This window comes from Hemitrygon akajei, chromosome 30 (genome assembly GCF_048418815.1).
Source record: "Hemitrygon akajei chromosome 30, sHemAka1.3, whole genome shotgun sequence".
NCBI lineage: Eukaryota > Metazoa > Chordata > Chondrichthyes > Myliobatiformes > Dasyatidae > Hemitrygon > Hemitrygon akajei.
In genome coordinates, this window is record NC_133153.1 from 33,913,320 (window position 1) to 33,932,940 (window position 19,621).

Genomic DNA, 19,621 nt, shown 5'->3' on the forward strand with positions numbered 1-19,621 from the left:
AGCTGTAATAGCATCACACTAACTGCTGCATTACCATGGCTCTCCATTGTTGTATGGTGGCTCTAGTACTCTATGACCAAATGCTAGAGATAAAGTAACTTTGGAGAAGTAAGGTAGAAAAAGAGAAACAGTAGTTTACTAGTTAGAAAAGTAACTTCAATTGCGAGTCTTAATGTCTAATCATTATCATTCAGCTAAATATTATTTTGTTGAGCTACTACCTATCATGAGCAAAAGTTGCTCATATTGTTTCTTAGCACATGCTGCACTTTGTACCTCATCCAGTGCCGCGGCCAAAAAACAATTTACAGATAACTGCTCTACAGCTAGTTTGGACAAACACTCAAGAAACTGAATTGGCCCCATCTCCCTAATGCACAGTTCCCAATAAAGCACTCAGCATCTGAAATAAGGAGTGCCAGTCTGGAGCAATTACACAGAGGGAGTGTAACATCATCATACTCTGCACTGCACTGTTAACCCTCAAACAGTTGGAGTGACCATCTCCAGAATATCTGAAAATAAATAACATTTTGCCTGATCCTCACAAAAAAGCTATAAGGAAAATATGACATTGAACTGTTAAATCAAGAGCTGAAATCATTAAGCAATGCTGATCCAAGGATAATGGGCTTCAAGCTTTACAGTGGAGCCTTGGTTAGCTGATATCATGAAAGAACTATTTGCATGTAAACTCAAATAAAGTCCTCCAAGAGGGTTTGAAGGCTTGGGTGCCTCAATGACCCGGAGAGCTGTTGACTGGAATCAGGGCTTTATGCTTTGGCTCTAGGTAGGGTCACCATTGCCAAAAGGTCAAAGGGTAGAGGCCAGATTAAGAGTGGTCCATTAGTTCTCCAGATTCAGAGGGTTCAGCTCAGGGTTGACAACCCTGACTGGTAAAATAAAACTGTTACAGAAACCTTCCACATGAGAGCAGCAGTATTCCTGAATCTCCACCCAGGACTTGCATGACTGACTGGTGAAAACACGAAAGGAAGCTACAGACACTATGAATGAAGCTCCGAACACCGCCAGAGATGGAGGACCTCATTGCTGCCCTAAACACCAGGGGTGTAATGGGAAGTCGGTTCAGTAAAGAGATTGATCACTCAAAAGACAGCCAATGTTCTTTAGAAATGAAGTCATGCAAAAAGCAGTTGAGGAGTTATTTTATGTACATTCTCCATTTGAAATGGGCAGCCACTTTTATCAACTGCCTTGGTTTCAAAGCAAGGGATTAACGTGTTTTACAGAATTAAATTCTTAGATAAGCTATGTTCCACCATACATATTTATGAGCCCAAAGTAGGATTATAGTCCTGAGTATTGAATTAAAAACAATCCTAAATTTCTTTGCTTTGACATATTGTTGCAAATAACAAGTGTTTTTTTTAATGTCACAATCACAAGAAGTTACAAATTCAACACTGCCAACACAAACTAAAAAACTTAATTTTAAAAAATTCTATTCGGCTGAATTGACAGGAAATAATCAACACTTTAAATAAATAACATTGAGCGGTCAGCCAAATACGACAATTAACAGAAGTAGAATTAAATTCAACATCAAGCAATATCAACTGAGCTTCCGGTGAGTTTTTGATAATAAAGGTTCAACCAATTTTGGTTACGTTCATTCAGTTTTATCCTCACGATTTTGTATCAAGCACCAATGTAGAAGAATGACCACAAAGCAACTTACCCATCTGTTTTAACTTGCGTCTGCTTCTTGACTCAACTTTGAAGAGCAGTTGAATGGATCTGCAGACTACAGGGCTAGCACAGACCACTCCGAGGTATTGCATTAAGAGATCTCCAATATTCTCTTCATGCTGCAATTACGAAAACAAAAGGTGAATTAAACTTGCAATACTTTGATTGTAGTGATTAAATGCCATTATATTCTAACATCACTTTGTTAATTTCTCTGATACAACTTTGGCATCCAAGACCCAAAACTGAAACTCTGATTTATACATTCATTCTGTCCACATCTATTTGATTCAAACAAAGAACATGATATAGTTTAATCCTATAATAGTTGAAAATAAAAGTCAAATCTATTGCCCAATGGAAGACAGAGGGTTAGAGAGCAATGGAGGAAATCAGGCAAAATGCGATTTGGTGGATCTACCCTGGTTCATAAGCTTTATGGCTGAGGGGGGAAATTGAGATACTTCTGACTAGGTTGTGTGATGGTGGGACAAAATTGCAAAGCAAGGAGATGCACCAAGTTTGGAGCTAAAGTGAAAGACAAAAACTCAGGAATTTTGAATACACCAGGAAAGAGATGGATGAATGAAGGATGAGCATACAGAGGAAACATTCAGTGGAAAACTGCACAGAAGGTTGAAATGGGAGAGCACAGACTTCCCAGTACACTCAGTTCAAGAGCACCAGAACTCAAGATTAGAAAGATTCAAGATTTAGACAAAGAAATTTCCTTTATGCACATCGTTGTGTGCTAAATACAAAGACGTTCCTTTAGAACAGAGATAGGTGGAATTCCTCTAGCCAAAAGACGGTGAAACTGGAATTCATTGCATAGGCAGGTGTGGAGGCCACCACTGGGTATATGTAAAGCCGAGATCAATAGGTTCTTGATTAGTAAGGGTGTCTTAGGGTGAAGGTAAAAGAATGAGCTTGAGAGGGATAGTAAGTGAATGAGTTTGATAGAACGCCAGTGAAGACTCAAAGGGACCAAATGGCCTAGTCCTGCTCCTACAACTTAAGGAGCTTTACAGCCAAGTTCTCTTGATTTTCAGTCAAGAGCTTGCCATGATATACACGAGTAATGCACAAACAGAACAAAGAGAACAACATATTATAAAGTCAACAGAATGGTTAAACAAATATTAAAAGTTCTTTTAGACCAGAAATAAACAAACAAATCGTTTTCACCACGTCCATCTTTCGGTGTGTTCGGAACATAGAACATTACAGCACAGTACAGGCCCTTCAGAGCACAATGTTGTGCCGACCTTTTGACTTCCAAGATCAATCTAACCCTACCCTTCCACATCACCCTCCACTTTCATTTCATCCATGTGCTTGTTTTAAATATCCTTAATTTATCTGCTTTTACCATCGTCCCCTGTAGTGCATTCTGGGTTGGTTTTGGGACCACTTCTTTTTATGCTGCATATCAATGATTTAGATCATCGAATAGATGGCTTTGTTGCCAAGTTCGCAGATGAGACAAAGATTGGTGGAGGAGCAGGTAGTGTTGAGGAAACAGGCAGGCTGCATTAGGACTTGGATTAGGAGAATAGGCAAGAGATTGGCAAATGAAATACAATGTTGGAAAATGTATGGTCATGCACTAAGTGCGCAGACTATTTTCTAAACAGGAAGAAAATCCAAAAATCTGAGATGCAAAGGGACTTGGGAGATCTTATGCAGAACACCCTAAAGGTTAACTTGCAGGTAGAGTTGGTGGTGAGGAAGGCAAATGCAATGTTAGCATTCATTTCAAGTCTAGAATACAAGTGCAGGGATGTGATGCTGAGCCTTTATAAGGCAATGACGAGGTCTCACGTTGAGTATTGTGAACAGTTTTGACCTCATCTAAGAAAAGATGTGCTGGCATTGGAGAGGGTTCAGAGGAAGTTTACAAAGATGATTCTGGGAATAAAAGGGTTATCATACAAAGAACGTTTGATGGCTCTGGGTCTGTAATTGCTGGAACTTAGGACGAGGGGAGATCTCATTGAAACCTTTCGAGTGTTGCAAGGCCTAGACAGAGTAGATGTGGAAATGAAGCTTCCCATGGTGGGGGAGTCTAGGACAAGAGGGCACTGCCTCAGGCACAGGGGCACCCATTCAAAACAGATGCAGAGAAATTTCTTTAGCCAGAGGGTGGTGAATTTGTGGAATTTATTACCACAGGAAGCCAGGTCATTGGATGTATTTAAGGCAGAGCTTGACCAGTTCTTGATAGGATACAGCATAGAAGTTTATGGGGAGAAGGCTAGAGACTGGGGCTGAGGAGGGGGAAAAAAGTATCAGCCATGATTGAATGGCAGATCAAACCAATGGGCCAAATAGCCTAATTCCACTCCTATGTCTTAGGATCTTATTCCATGCACTGACCACTGTGTGGCGGGGGGGGGGGAAAGACTACCTCCAATTTGCCCCTCTACTTTCCTCCAATCACCTTAAAATTATGCTTTTTCAATTTGTCATTTCTGTCATGGAAAAAGACACTGGCTGTCCTGGAGTAAACTGAATGATTTACTGCTGGACACCCACCATTTTTATTGAAATACTTAAGGAAACTCAACATGAGAACAGCTTCTCTAACCCAAAATTCAGAAAGAGCATCCATATGGTGTAGCACCTTTCACAGCAACGTGTAAATGAATACACTGGATGACAAGGATCATGTGTGTTGAAATATGATGTCAATTTGATGTGAAATAGCACGAGTTAAAATGTGGCACGGATGTAAGGAGGGGCATTTGTAGTATATATTATACTTCCTCCTGAAAAGCAGGGAATTTTAAGTCCTTGTCTGCAACACTTTCCCAAAATACCAAAGCAGATTAACTGATCAAACAATCTGTCTGAGGCATTGTATGCAAAATAGCTGCCACATTGTGTACATCAGAACCTCCCATGAAAGGATTTATTGAAAATACTACATGTATTTCTTGGAATATGATGTTTGTGCATCAAACAATGTCACAAGTTCTTCTTAAAATATAGAAACTAGGTACAGCAACTTTTCCCAATAAAAGCAGGATAATATGACCTGAACAACTGCAGATACTTAGAAACAAATTATGTGCAGACAAATTAGCCATACACTACTAAGCTTGATTGTCAGGGCAACAGCTATCTTCACCAATGGGCTACAACACCTCCACAACACACAACCCTACACTTGACAGGCACGAAACACTTCAGGGTATTTATATAAGGGGCAACAGAGAAGTTCTCACAGTGAATGTTATTCTTGTGAGTTCAAATGCAGACGAAATGTATCTGACTACATTAAAGTCAAGACTGCTCTAAAATAAGGATTTTTATAAACAAAGTGGACATTCAACTTACCAGTTCATGGCCACTGCGACCCTGGTATTGGAAGTACACACTGCCCTGCTGGGCAACATGTTGCTGCAATCCTTCCCACTCGGTTGAGCTGAGTTGTAGCAAATGTGCTATTTGTTTATCTTTACAGTACACCCATGCCTCTGCAGTTCCATCCTCCACAATAATGCTGCAACACAACAGATCTCAATATTAACACAGCCATTAAGGATCAACTACATTCAAGATTCAAGGCTGTTTATTGTCATTCTTCAGCACACAAAAGTGTAAAGGAGAACAAAATAATTGTTACTCCAATCCATTGCAGCATATAAAATACCCAAGCATACAAACATAAAAGCAATCCTCTAAAACAAAATTAACAACTTATATACGTGGGTAACTATGCAAGTACATAAATTGGTGCTAGGTGTACATAGGCGGTGCAGACAAGGGGGATAGGTTAATGGGTGATGGGCTGGATTATAAGTGCAAGTGCTGATCAGCCTGACAGCTTGGGGGAAAGTAGATGTTTTTGAGTCACGTGGCCCTGGAGTGGATGCTACATAATCTCATCCCCGACAGGTGTAGGACAAACAGTGCACCAGTAGGCTAGGTGGAATCTTTCGTGATATTGCTGGCCTTTTACCTGCACCATTCTGTATACGTGTCCTTGATGACATTGGGCAGGTTTAACTTCCCATTGTAGGGCCCCTCGTGCCATATGTATTTACATGCATTAGGAATGTGTTGTAGTATGTTGCACGATACGCAACAAAAAGCATTCAAGAAGTATATAAAAAAGGTAGATATGGAATAAAATGTACATAACTAGCACTTACAAACATAAACAGCATCTTTAAAAGTGGTTTAAAGTGTTTACTGTTTAGTGGAGTGACTGATGTAATTAATAGAGAAGGGTAGGTTGACTACTTAGAATGAATGATCAGATTAACTCTCAGAGAAGAAATTCTGATATGGCATGAATTTTTTTTTAAATAGCTCTCTCATCAAACTTGGCTTGCAAATAACTGCACAAATTTATACACACTGTTGCAAAACTTAAATTTGACTTCTTTGATCACAAGGGTCGTTAAAAGTTTGGCAAGTGAAGTAAATCGGCAGATGTTTTCAATGTGATTCTGTTTCTGAAAACAGGACGAAGGAATTAATTCTGAGAAAGGAGTTGCGGTAAAGGCAATTGCCACAGTTTATAGATTAGCTTTCAGTGGTGTTTTAAGTATTGTACACTTTCAAGTTGGGCTTCACCAAGGTTCAAGACACAAGTTCCGGACAGGAACCAGAGGATAGCTTCAATCTTACTGTACATTTCCAGGTACTACCACAGAACAGCACTGAAGCACTGAAAGGACTAGCCTAGCATGGCAGAAGTCACTGCAAGAACCATGATAATTACATTAAAAAAACTAAATTATGAGCAGCCCATAAAATGTCAGTGAAAACCCAGAGTGAAGACTGTGACTTTTCAAAATCAGTAGTAGGTCCAATGTGCTAATGCACGGGTCAGTCTCTCAATATGACTAATTAATGGAACCTCAGTCTCAAGAGGGGATCTAGCACCAGATTAAAAGCAACTGAGGTGAACATACATGGGACGTATTACTTAATGTCCAAGTGTTGGGAGATTTGTGACAGCTAGAGAATAAGGGGACTTTAAAACAGAATTTATTGTTTATAGCTCTTAAAGAATAAAAAAGCCTTGAGAGAAAGCACCAGGAAAATAAATATAACTGTTCAGTGGTCAGAAAAAATAGCACAGAAATTTTCAAGAGATTGCAGATGGTGGAAATCTGAGTCAACACACACGGATCTCAGTAGGTCAGGCAGCATTTAGACAAATGAACAGGTGACATTTAAGGATGAGACCCTTCATCATCAGGACTGTTCAGTTTCTTCCATTGATGCTGCTGAACTTGCAGAGCTCCTCCAGCATTTTTGTGAGTGTTGCTCCATGGAAGAGTTAAATTTGTTCAATGCTTCGATAGTGATAGGGGACCAATTAATATTGTGGATCAAAGCTGCAGCAATATTGCGAGCATCATAGCCATGAATGCAAAGCAACATCCATCTTCAACTCTTAATTCAACAGTTTGCCAGTCAGGTTATTTTCCAAACTACTCCAGGGATGGGTTATAAATGCTAGTTCTATCAGCAACACATGTAGCCCATAAAAGAAAATTCTTGCTCCAGAACAATGCATCTATAAAGCCAACGTCATAGAAATTCCTTATTTCTACAAGTGTTGCCAGTAAATGCAGAATAACATAAAAGGTCTGCAGAAGCAGTGTAATTAAAGAGTAAATGAGCATTACTATACATTTTCCATTTCAACATCTTGTTTGCAATAGGCTCTCAGGGAAACAAGCCTATTCATGCATCCTAAATTAATTGGTTTAAACACTTCTGCCCATTCCACTTGTTTTAAAATGCTTTTTCTGCAATCATATTACAAGTGGCTTTGCAATTACAAGCTGTATTCCAAATCTAAAGGAGACAGTCCAGAGATTGTTTTCAAAATTTTTATTAAGAAATACAGAACACCACCAGGTTGGAGGAAAAAAGAAAAATCAAAGTAAATCAATAGGTTGAGATTCACTGCTGTTAAACACAGCGCTTACAAACTGAAAACCACTGGAGGGTGAAGACGAAGACAGTGCTCGGCAAGGTCAAAGTGCTCAAATGAAGATAACATCTTAATTTTAGTAAATGATAAAAAGGAAGAAATTTGCAGAACAGAGAATTTGAAACCGTGACTGGTATCCACAGTAGATCAAAAAAAGCAAATTTATCATGGGAAATAAAATGCTGCACAGGTATATTCAAGAGGACCACAACCTTCCTGTAGTTTGGAAGCTTACATGACCCGGAGAGCTATAATGGCTGGAGTCAGGGCTTCATGCTTTGGCTCCTGGTAGGGTCACCCATGCTAAACAGGTCAAAGGGTAGAGGTCCTCCAGGTTTGTGGGGGGGGGGGGGGGGGGGTTCAGCTCAGGGCTAACAACCCTAACTGGTAAAACAAAATTGTTACAAAAACAGTAATGAAGAATCTTACATCCAATGGTGCTCCTGAGTCTCCACCTGAAACTTACGTGTACTGTAATGACACGATGAAAGAAACTCTGAACACTGTTGCAGATGGAGGACCTTCATTGCTGCCTTAAATGCCAGCAGCGTTAAACGGGCTCTTGAAACAGGTACAATAATGCTAATGAGCCAAGTGTGGGTAGCAAACACATCTGGAGAGCTCTGTCTGATGTTTGACAGGCAAACCTTAAAAGAGCTGATGCCCAGAGAAGCAAGTGGGAGTAAAAGGTAGGAAAAGATGACAACTAATATCACGGAGAAGAAACCCAAATCCAACTCATGGATTACACCATGAAACCCAATATGTGACAGTGAAGTGACCGCTGAATATTTGTGGCATGTGTCATTCCAACATATACCCTTTGTGTCCGAACTTCTTTTGCACGTGTGCTTAGATATTAGTCATCCATTGTTAGAGGGAAAACATTCACCACACTGAAACAATCTTTTGAGTTTGATTACATTGACTTGTAAGCTAGTGTGTGCACAAACTCTAGTCATCAGGAGCTAAAACTTCCCCATTTAAGTGAATTCCAAATTCTGAGAGATAATGCTAACTTTCTATGACTTGAACACATGGGTGGCTGAAACAGAGAATGATCTTATGGTGCTCATTTAAAAAAAAACAGCTCCCAAATACTCAATGCTTACTTTGCAGAAGCTTGAAATACACCATCTGCAGATGGGCAGGGTTCAGAGTTTCGTGTACACCTTCCCTAAATGAAGAAATCAAATTATAATTTAATTATTAAATACATTATTGAAAAGTGAATAAGACACCAAATGAGTACCCAGACTCTCAACTTCACCTTGAATTTTAATTCCCCAATCAACTATTTTTAAACATAATTCTGTATTCTTCATCATGGAAGTACTTTGATCCATATGCTTGAAGCTCTTGAAAATGTCACTTTTCTTTCCACACTATGCCCATTTACAATCATTATATTCAGAAATTTGGTGACAGATTTTTAATCTGCACTACTCTGTCAAACCGAAGGCAGGGCAAAGTTAAGATGGCACTAAACTGCGACTCCTTTACTTGCATCTTTGGAAAAAGCTCTTATTTCCATCTTTAATATCTCTATTTTTTCCTTTCAGGGTACTTTTGAAGACCTTGACCTGGAGTTACACGCTGACTCTCGGGGTTCCATAACCGGCCAAGGGTTCGGCCTGAGAGTCCACGCGAATTCAAAAGCCTAAGATCTCGGGGCTCTGGAGACAAGCTGATCGAGGGTCAGTGTCACAGCAGGAGGCCCATGTGTCGTTGGGGGACTCAAGACATATGCTGTGGGCCTGAAATCTTTGCGATCTTCAAGCACAGAGCTCGGAAAAAGTGACATAATGGACTTTTGACGTCATAAACCAGCGAGTTGTTTTGTTATGTCTCCCTACTCACTGGTGAAAAATGGAGAGACCTCCTTCTCCCTTATTAGGGAGGGAGAGAATCTGCAGTATGTCGTATGCCGGATGAAACACTAAGTCTTTGGAGGTGGAACCGATGCTTGCTTTTTTTTTGTTGGGGGGGGTGGCATTATTGCTCGCTGCCACTTAAGTACGGGAGGGAGGGGACCCACAGGGGGACTTTGGGGTTCTTACATTTATCGGTTGTTCATTCTTTGGGGCACTTCTCTGTTTTCCTGGACGTTTGTGAAGAAAAAGCATTTCAGGATGTATATTGTGTACATTTCTCTGACATTAAATTGGACCTTTGAACCTTTGATACCTGAAATCAAGTTTTATTTGATCAAATTTAGCTTTCATTTGTTACAATGTTCCCTCTACTTTTTTTTAAAAAAACAACTGCAAGGGCCAACCTTTGCTCTGCACAGGAAATTTTTTTTACATGGCCTGAAAACTGCATGGGACATTTATATAAAAGAAAACCCCAGCTGTATGGCATCAAAGGCCATAGGCGCAGGAGCATTACAGTTACTGCACAGTTGCACACCTGCACGGCTTGGAGAGAATAGTAATCTGTTATCACGTTATACTGAGCCAATATTATGCTGAAACTTTTGATTTCAGCAGAATATTGGTACAGTATAACCTAGTAACAAACCAAACAACATAGAAGGGACACTTTCCCAATACAAGGTATATTGTGAGCAGTTCTGGGCCCCTTTTCTTAGAAAGGATGTGCTGCAACTGTAGAGAGTTCAAAAGAGGTTCAGGAAAATGATTCCAGGTTTGAATAGCTTGTCGTATGAAGAGTGTTTGATTGCTCTGGGCATTTATTCTCCAGAGTTCAGAAGAATGAGGGGTGACCTAATTGAAACCTATCAAATGGTGAAAGGCCTTGGTAGAGTGGATGTGGAAAGAATGTTTCCTATGGTGAGCGAGTACAAGACCAGAGGACACAGCCCCAGAATAACGAAGGGTCACGGCCCAAAGCGTTGACTGCTCATTTCAACGGATGCTGCCCAACCTGCTGAGTTCATTAAGCTTGTTTGTACGTGATGATTTGACCACAACATCTGCAGTGTACTTTGTGTTTAGCCTCAGAATAGAAGGGCATCCTTTTAGAACAGTGATGAGGAATTTCTTTAGCCAAAGAGCGGTGTATCTGTGGAATTCTTCACCATAGGCAGCTATGGAGGCCAAGTCTTATTTAAGGCAGAGGTGGCTGGATTCTTAATTGATCATGGTATGAAGGGATATGGGGAGAAGACAGAAGATTAGGGCTGAGAGGAAAATTGGATCAGCCATAATGAAGTGGTAGAGCAGACTCGATGGGCCAAATGGCCTGATTCTGCTCCTGCATCTTATGGTCTTATCAACATATCACAATCAGGTTTATCATCTCCAGCATATGTCAGGAAATTTGCTGTCTTTGCAGCAACAGTACAATGCAATGCATAATAGAAAATGTGAATTGATATATTAAATAAGTAGTGCAAAAACAGGAATAAAAAAATGTAATCAGGTCATGTTCATGGGTTCAATGTCCATTCAGAAATCCAATTAATCTTTCAACATCTATAAACTTGAATTTCTTATAGGGAGAAACCTTTTGTATATTTGCTGCATTTCCTACTCTGAATAGCCCCTTGTGTCCCAGCAATGTTTCTATCTTTTCAAACATAAAAAAAAATGAAACAAACCTGTTTAAAAATACTGCTGCAACGACTGCAAACCCACTGTAGTTTCAGAGAGTGAACATTAACTACGTGGCAACAAACAATGCCTTGTTGGCAGTTCTCCTGCCCAGAGATTAAATTTCCAAGATAGACGAAGGGCTGCTCTGCAATTGGTGCGCTGCTTAACGAACTGAAAGCAGACACAAAGAAAACATTGTTACAAGGTAAATTAAAAATTAACTATCATTGACTTCAAATTAACCAGTTACACCATTTCCCTAAACATTAACAATGTCAATTCACTGAAATTCTTGCGACCATTATTCCCAAATCTCACTTCATACTGGTCAGTTTCAACCAGTGTCTATACAAAACTTCACCATTCCCCATTACCGTTTCCCTTTCACCTCATGGTCTTTTAACCTCTCCTATCAGATTCCCCTTCTCCAGCCCTTATCTCTGACAACAATCAACTTCCCAGCTCTTTACTTCATCCTTTACCCCTCTCCCATTTTCACCTACCACCTCGCAACTTCTTCCTCCTCCCCCCACCTTCTTACTCCAACTTTTCCACTTCCTTTCCAGTCTGATAAGGAGTCCCAGCCTGAAACATCAACTGTTTACTCTTTTCCATATATGCTGCCTGGCCTGCTGAGTTCATGCAGCATTTTGTGTGTGTCTCTTCAAGGAAGTTATATTTTTCAGCTCAATTGTACAGTGCTTTCCTTCTACAGAGCTATGCAAGAATTAAGCTATGCTTGATTACTTTGTGTACAATAGCGGCAGTTGCTAGATTACATCACTGGTCATGTGACTTTGCCCTCGTAACACTATGAAGCTATAATTGGTTAAACTGCTCTCAATTCTCGTATTGTATAGGAGTACACACAATAGAGGAATTGGGACAAAACGTGACAGAGGAGTCTTTCTGCCCTTTCCTGGTCGTTCAAACATTAGAACCAACTTGGGCTTTTGAGTTGGGAATTGACTGAGAAACTGCTGAAGTTTCTCAAAGGCCCACAATTCATTTTTTGCATTCTGTTCTACATCAACTTTCAAATTTGTTATTTAAGTTACAAGTTTAAAAAAAGCAAAATATGAAAACTATTTTCCTACAGATATTATGCTTCTAAAATTAATAAATTACAATGCCAATAATGAAATTATAAACTACGAAATGTTTAGGAAGCCCAAAAGCAATGAACAGTTGAACGCTGCTGTGATACACAGGTTCTTTCAACTTAGTATGTTAATCTTTTAGAGTAAGCAAAATACAAATAACCATACCAACCTTTTACCATCCAGTGAAGACAACTCAAGGACAGAGACACTGCTAGAAGGCACAAATTTGCAGTATACATTGTTGTGTCTGAAACATGATTTGAACAGATTAAAATGAGATGGATTTTATTTTCGAGAAGAAAAAAATCATGTTGGCTGTACAGTGATGTCCTTCAAACATATGATCTTAACTACAGGACATGACGACTCAGTCTTTTTAATTGGATCCAAGAATAGTCCTTTAAAAATATAGTTGAGTACATAAGACAAGATATCAACAAGACAAAATAAAAATACATTTCTCAGTAATAAAGGCGAAGATGCCAGAAACATCGAGTCAGTATTTGTGAAGAAATGGAGAATAACTGGCATTAAACAGTAACCCTTCTACTTGCCCACTGCAACTAACACAAAAATGCTTTCAGCACTTAGTATCTACACGAAAGCTGCAGTATTTCAGCATTCTTTTTATTTACTTTTTATTTCCAAGCTATCTGCCCCTGAAGGACCAAAGAAGCAGTGAATTAATCACCTCGAGACCCAGTTACAATCTATTCAAGATTTATTAAATCAAAACTATGACAATTTGTCAGCTGCAAGGGTCCCAAGTGACATTCATTTGGACTGACCATGAGAAAACTCATTTCAGTAAGGAGTTTAAACCTTTGAACCTGAGAGGTGAGCATAAATGCTGTTCCAAATGGTAACAAATTAGCAATCATGGGAAGTCCGAGATTGAAAATCCAATAATTACTGAAACCCAACAGATGGATGCAAAAAATGATAAACACCACAAATTAAATGCTGATCTTTCACCTCAATGACTCATTGAGATGACCAACAGATGGTAATTAGTTCCATAGGTGGATAGGCAAGAGGAAATCCAATCCTAAAAGGTGAGCTGCAGCCATAAAACACATTTGCCTACAAAGGCCAATGGAAATCTAGTGCCCCCTTGCAAAGGTCATGGAGCTACTGACACCCTGATGACCAGGTGATAGATTTGTAAAGTTAGCGTATCAAGGGAGCTGCAGCCAATGCAAATAAATCAAATCAACGGGCCAGCAAAAGTAGGAGATAGAGCTGACTCAAAAAGGCTTTCATGTTCAGAAATAAAAAAAAACTGACCTGGATATAATTCTCTCCAAATTACGAAATACCACTATACTTCCTGGTAAGATCCCAATGGTGTATGTTAATTTTAAGAGATCTACATAGACATCCAAGGCCATGGCTCTATTCCGGACCTGTCCAACAGTGAACTTCAGACACCAGCCACCAGGAACTAATACACCTATAACAAGAAAGAGGCAGTGTTAAATACAAAAAAAATTCATTCACCAGGTAAGCATTAAGAAATTAATCTTACTATGAGCATCCTGGCAAACATGTCGAGTACAAAAAAAGTTGGAAGCTCCACCTAAAAGATAATTCTTTCCTTGACCTTCCCTATGGTGAGAAAGGAAGTGGTAAATTTTTCCTTTCTTTACTGAGAAAACAGGAAACTACCTCTTAGCATCTTCCCTGGTCAGCAATATCTAGGAGTTAATGAGAAATTCTGAACAAATTTATGCGTCCAGCATTTGTCAAATATTATTGCTACAATACGTTGCAATATTTCAACCCAACACAGGACACCAATTTCAGAAAAACACTATAATTTTGTGTACAGTTGGTAATACTGTATTCTTACCTTTAGTATCTATATCGGTTATAGGAGCTGCAAAGTTGGACCATCGTTTGGATTCTAAGCACACCCTTTCCAATATAATTCCAGTGAAAGAGACAAGCGATGCTGAGGAACTGTTAGACAATCCAAATAAGACTCTAATTGAGGATATTACAACAGTGCCAATTTGTCCTTTTGGATTTCTGTTAGTTAAATTTAAGGTTATTTTTAAAAAAAAGACTTGAGATAAGTTGCTAAACAAAAGTTAACATATGGATTTATAGAAATAAAGTGAACATCAACATTCCTTTGAAAATATGGAGTGTTGTATGCATGAGTAGTTTAAAGGATTCCCACTCCACTTGTTGCCCAATGATCCCACTAAAAAGGATCAGGTTAAATTCAGACATAACAAAACGGTGCATAATCCAAAACCTTTTTCTTCTATCAGTGTTTAAACTTCATCTGTAAAATGGCCATTTAGATTCTGACATTTACTTTAATTTGTATAACCATAAATGAGTCATAGTAAATCAAAAGATGAGAGGACAGAAAAGCAAAAGAGCAACAAGATGGTAATATTCTTTCTCATTTCTGTGCTTACCTGCCAGAGAGTATGTCTTGAATCGTGCTTAGATGAGGCATTTCTGAGGCCAACTTTTCAAAGTAAGCAGGCATGTTTGTGTGTTTTTCAGAAAGCTGCAACGTAATTAATTTTATAGTAAACAAAATGTTCCAATTCTATTGCCTGGAGACAAATGTATTTTAAAAAACTTGAGGCAGAGCCCATAAAGCTAATACAGTATATAAAACAGCAACAACCATAAAACAAATTATTCCTGTTAGAGTAAGAAAGAAGAATAGATCTTTTACTTCTTAATATCACAGTAATCATCCTTCACTTGCTTTCATTGACTGTCATAGCCAGTCACATGAACTGCAATCTTAAACCATCAAGGAGTTACATAATACAAAGCCTATTATAATATAAGCACAACTTTTCTAATGCTCCAAAGCACATCAACAAAATCCTGAAATAGCAAAAATGTCACAGTGCCTGTGTTTTTCTTTGATTTCTATATTACCAGCTTACTGGGAATTGGCGTAAAGAGGAGAATGTGGAAATATACTGAAACTTCCAGTCAGGTTGAACAACGAGGCTGCGAAGGCAGTTCACACTCTGAAGAGTCTTCAATGGAACAGAGGAAGAGTACTGCTCAAATACAGATGTGCCCTGAATGAGAGAAGTAAAACGAGATATTAACCACCTTTTCTCTAAGTGATAATTACACAAAATCAATTTGCTGTAACATTTATTAAAGTAAAAATCAGAATGCAGTCCTTCTGGGCCAGATCTCACTTGCATGGACTTGCAATTCCTAGTCACAACAAGAATGAACTTGTCCTGAGCTGGGATGTGGGGAACAACCAAGTTTGCCTGAAGCATCTTGGATACTAGCAATGAGGCTTGTAGAGTAGAACCATGAACTGAATACTGGAGAAGCTGTACCCTAGAAACTCTTCCCAAAATCAACAAAGCTAACACCACTTTTACTCTCAGAGTTGTTAGGGTTTTTAGTCTGTTAACGCATAGAAAGAGATGAGAAACTGTTACATTCTGATTTTCACTGAAAGGCGGCTAAACAACATGCCTGATTCCGTACAAGTAGGAGCTCCCTGTTGGGGAAATCCAGAGGAGGTGGACTCTGTGCGTACATCAACAAAGGTTGGTACACAAACTCTTCCAAAGACAGCAGTCACTGTTCTGTGGCAATTGAACAACCTGTAATTAAATTCCTGCCCCCTTCCTCCCCCACCCCAAGTGCTAATGTCGGGGAAGCACTGGGAGAGCTTTACAGTATCAACAAAATAAGCATCCGGGAACAGTGTCTTCATAATTCACTCATGCAGTTACTTCTACTCTGTACAAAAAAATAGAACATTGAAGTATCAAGAACTTAATAAAAAAGTGATACTTATTAAAAGCAAAAATATTGCAAATAATTAAAACAGGAATTTACTTTCTTCCCCATATCCTTGTTGAAATTTATGGGAATGAGATTTAGCCCTGGGTTTAACTCAGTGTCAGGAAACACTTTTCGGTGTAAATCCCAGTAATGTCAGTAAGATCACATTCTGACTCTGCACTCCATGGAGGTACAATGGACAAATGTGGTGCTATCTTTCATCCAAATCTGTAACTTCCACATTCAATTACAAATGTTCAAAAGTCACTAATTTGCTGCCATTTAAACTGAATAAGACAGTGAGTTAAAAGGAGCAGAATTAGGCCATTCAGCCCATCAAGTCTGTTCCACCATTCCAACACATTTATCATCCCTCTCAACCCCATTCTCTGCCTTCGGCTCATGATCTTTGACACCCATACTAATCAAGAACCTATCAACCTCCACTTTCAATATACCCAATGACTTGGTCTCCACAGATGTCCATGGTGATTATTTATTTAGTGAATACAGTGCAGAACAGACCATTCCGGTCTAATGAGCCAAGCTACTCAGCAACCCACCTACATAACCCTAGCCTAATCACAAGACAACTTATAATGATCAATTAACCTACGAACTGGTATGTCTTTGGAATGTGGGAGGAAACCAGAGCACTCAGAGGAAATCCCGCTGTTTATGGGGAGGAATGGAAGAACACCTTACAGGTTATGACAGAACTGAACTCCAACGCCTCAAACACTAATGGTGTTGCTCTGTTATGCTTCTGCGGCGGCCCCTTTTCCATGGAATCACCACCCTCTGACTAAAGAAATTCCTCATTTCTGTTCACCAGTGGTCTCTTTCAGAAGTGTCAACGTTTACCAGAAAAATCTGGGCCAAGAGGTTGTGATTTTTTTTTTTGTCATGGCAATGAGTTCAAAAGCAACCGCAATATGCAAACCGCCTCTCATGACTGTATATTTGTAGTCAGGTTTTAGTTCCTTACCACCTGCTTTGGTCCAATGACTCTGTACACACCCCCGACACTTATCAAATGGTACCACCGCACAGCTTCACCCACAAAATCCAAATGCACCTGCAAGAGACAGAAGGCAAATATTATACACTATTTATATCTTCATGGCTAGTGCAAAAAGACTAAAGCTTAACAGACAATTACTCCAGTGTTTCTTATTTGTCCACAATTACGTCGTTCAAGTATCTAAACTTCTGCTGTAGCTTTAAAAGTAAAAAAAAGTCAGTATTAAATGCAGTCATTTGAAATGTTCACTTTTATTATAGAACATGCCAGCGAAAAAACTCCAATGGTAAGGGATCAGTATGAAACAAACAAAAAAACCACAAGAGCAAAAACCAAAGATGCAATTCTAGTACTTTGAATGTGTATCGACTGCTTTCAAATAGCTGATATTTTGTAATGAGCATTTTATTAAGTTGTCATTAACACCTGCATACAGTCAAATATGAATACTTTAATAGCAGTGGGGAAGGAGAAAACAGAGCCACTTGAAGTAATAACCTTCCTTATCCTGATACTATCAAAACATTGATTTTAGGGTTTATACCATTCCTAAAACAAGGTATGCCAAATTCTGAGTGAAATTTAACATCAACACATCAGCCATTTAATGCAATTGATTTTCTATACCAGCTGAAGGGCAAAAATTCATCTCAGCAGTTTCGTGACCAAATCATGTTCAAAATGACTGAACAATGCTGTAGAGACAAAAGAGGAAGTAGCGAGCATGAAGCTCATTTTAAGTGCTTTCAAAATTAAAATTTACAAATATATCAATAAACTAAACTACTAAAATTAATGTTGCTGATTAAACAAAGCTTTTCTGATCAAATGATTGTTAGATCCCAAAATTAAACAATTTATTTGCTGCTTGTATGATCCAAAATCATGAAAATTAAAATGGGGAATTCTAAAACATGAATGGACCTATGGCATTGCAATCCTTTATTTCTCAAGTTGATCGAGTTTGCTTGAAAATCATAAACTGATTCCCAAATAAAGCAACAAAAAGCTAGTCTGAAACATACGGCTTCTATAATTTGGCCACCCTGACATTGAACAGCATATTTTAGTTCCACAGACAAATCAGAACTACTTTAATACAATGGCATTTCTCAAACTGTTATCTGTACTATTTCTACAAAAAAAGGACGAAACTTCAATTGTCTTTTACCACCCATATTCCTGCATTCAAGGATTTGTTACATCTAAGATTTCTTTCCATGAAACCCAAGCTACAATTAATCTATTAACTATACTTCTGGTTTCGAAAGGAGTCAAATCAAAAGAAGTCAAATCCATAGAAGAAACTCATTCACAGTTTTTGCACATTTTACAGAAAAATACAGAAATCAGCAATAAGCAATAAGAACAGAATGCAACTTTCATTAGATTTAAGCCAATTTGCATGTGCGTGTCTATCTGTGGAACGGATAAGGGTAAAAAGGGTTCCTTCCAAACCAATGGACCTCCAGCTGCCAAACAGCAGCTACAATTTGTCCAATTGTTGTGTAAAATATTAGCTGAGATATACAAATGCCAGTCACACAAAGCAACAGAAATTGTGACAAAAGATCCTACAAGAATGCCCTGGAGAGAAACCACCTGGAGGGAAGATGTGCAATTCATGAATCAATCTTTTGTAGCAAAGAATCTGATATTATTTTAATTATCAATCTTGCCTTATTTGCTAAATATCAGATTGGTCTTACATACAGAATCCATAAACCTATAATGCAGCATTAAAATCATCTACTAAAATCCTGAGCTGTGGTAAACTTTGGGACCACTTAACAACAAATTACCACATTAACGAATATAACAGTGCCTATAAAGAAATACCATACAGGGAACTCAAATATCTGTCCAATATGTTAGTGAGAAATTCAGGTTGCATTTTATATACTAATTATATACAAGAATGGATTTCATCCCTCAAGTGTAGAAAAGGCCACAATTTGATTGTATCTGTGGACTTCGCTTTCACCTTTTACTTCATGGGCTTTAATCACTTAACATTAGACAGCTTTGACCATTTCAATCAGGAAGAGTTTGGGCTTCTTACAAGATGCTGTTCAAAATAAACAAATTCTCTTCTACACATTCACCAATCAACCATCTAATAGATATTCTTCGCATTCATTCTTATTTTAAAGAAACTTGGTACATAAACTGTAAACTGTACATTAACCATAACTGTATTAGCCAGTCAAGAGATGCACCACCAGCCATTTTGTTGGTAATAGTTTTATCAATTTGTTGAAAACCTTATTATAAAAAGTATCTATCTGTAACTTTGTGGTTTTTACCAAAATGCTATCCTTACCACTTTACTGTAAACAAATGGCTCAGTTTCTTTGTATAAAAGGACAACATTGAAATAATGCAAATGTTTTAGATACCTACATCTTTCATGTCGTCATACAACCTAATGCATTTCTCTATCATTTTCTACTGAAGGTCAGTT

At 38.5% G+C, this 19,621-nt stretch overlaps 1 protein-coding gene across 1 annotated transcript in view; it reads right to left on the reverse strand.

The window, feature by feature from the left end:
* The window catches only part of ctc1 (CTS telomere maintenance complex component 1), a 76,247-nt gene that overhangs the window by 14,277 nt on the left and 42,349 nt on the right, over window positions 1–19,621 (reverse strand). Inside the window, exons 14-23 of the mRNA XM_073032572.1 lie at window positions 17,122–17,211; window positions 15,260–15,400; window positions 14,771–14,865; window positions 14,191–14,300; window positions 13,626–13,791; window positions 12,508–12,585; window positions 11,241–11,406; window positions 8,788–8,852; window positions 5,056–5,221; window positions 1,703–1,832 (exon numbers count right to left, since the gene is read on the reverse strand). Of these exons, the coding sequence (XP_072888673.1) occupies window positions 1,703–1,832; window positions 5,056–5,221; window positions 8,788–8,852; window positions 11,241–11,406; window positions 12,508–12,585; window positions 13,626–13,791; window positions 14,191–14,300; window positions 14,771–14,865; window positions 15,260–15,400; window positions 17,122–17,211 (1,207 nt within the window). The remainder of the gene's footprint in view (window positions 1–1,702; window positions 1,833–5,055; window positions 5,222–8,787; window positions 8,853–11,240; window positions 11,407–12,507; window positions 12,586–13,625; window positions 13,792–14,190; window positions 14,301–14,770; window positions 14,866–15,259; window positions 15,401–17,121; window positions 17,212–19,621) is intronic.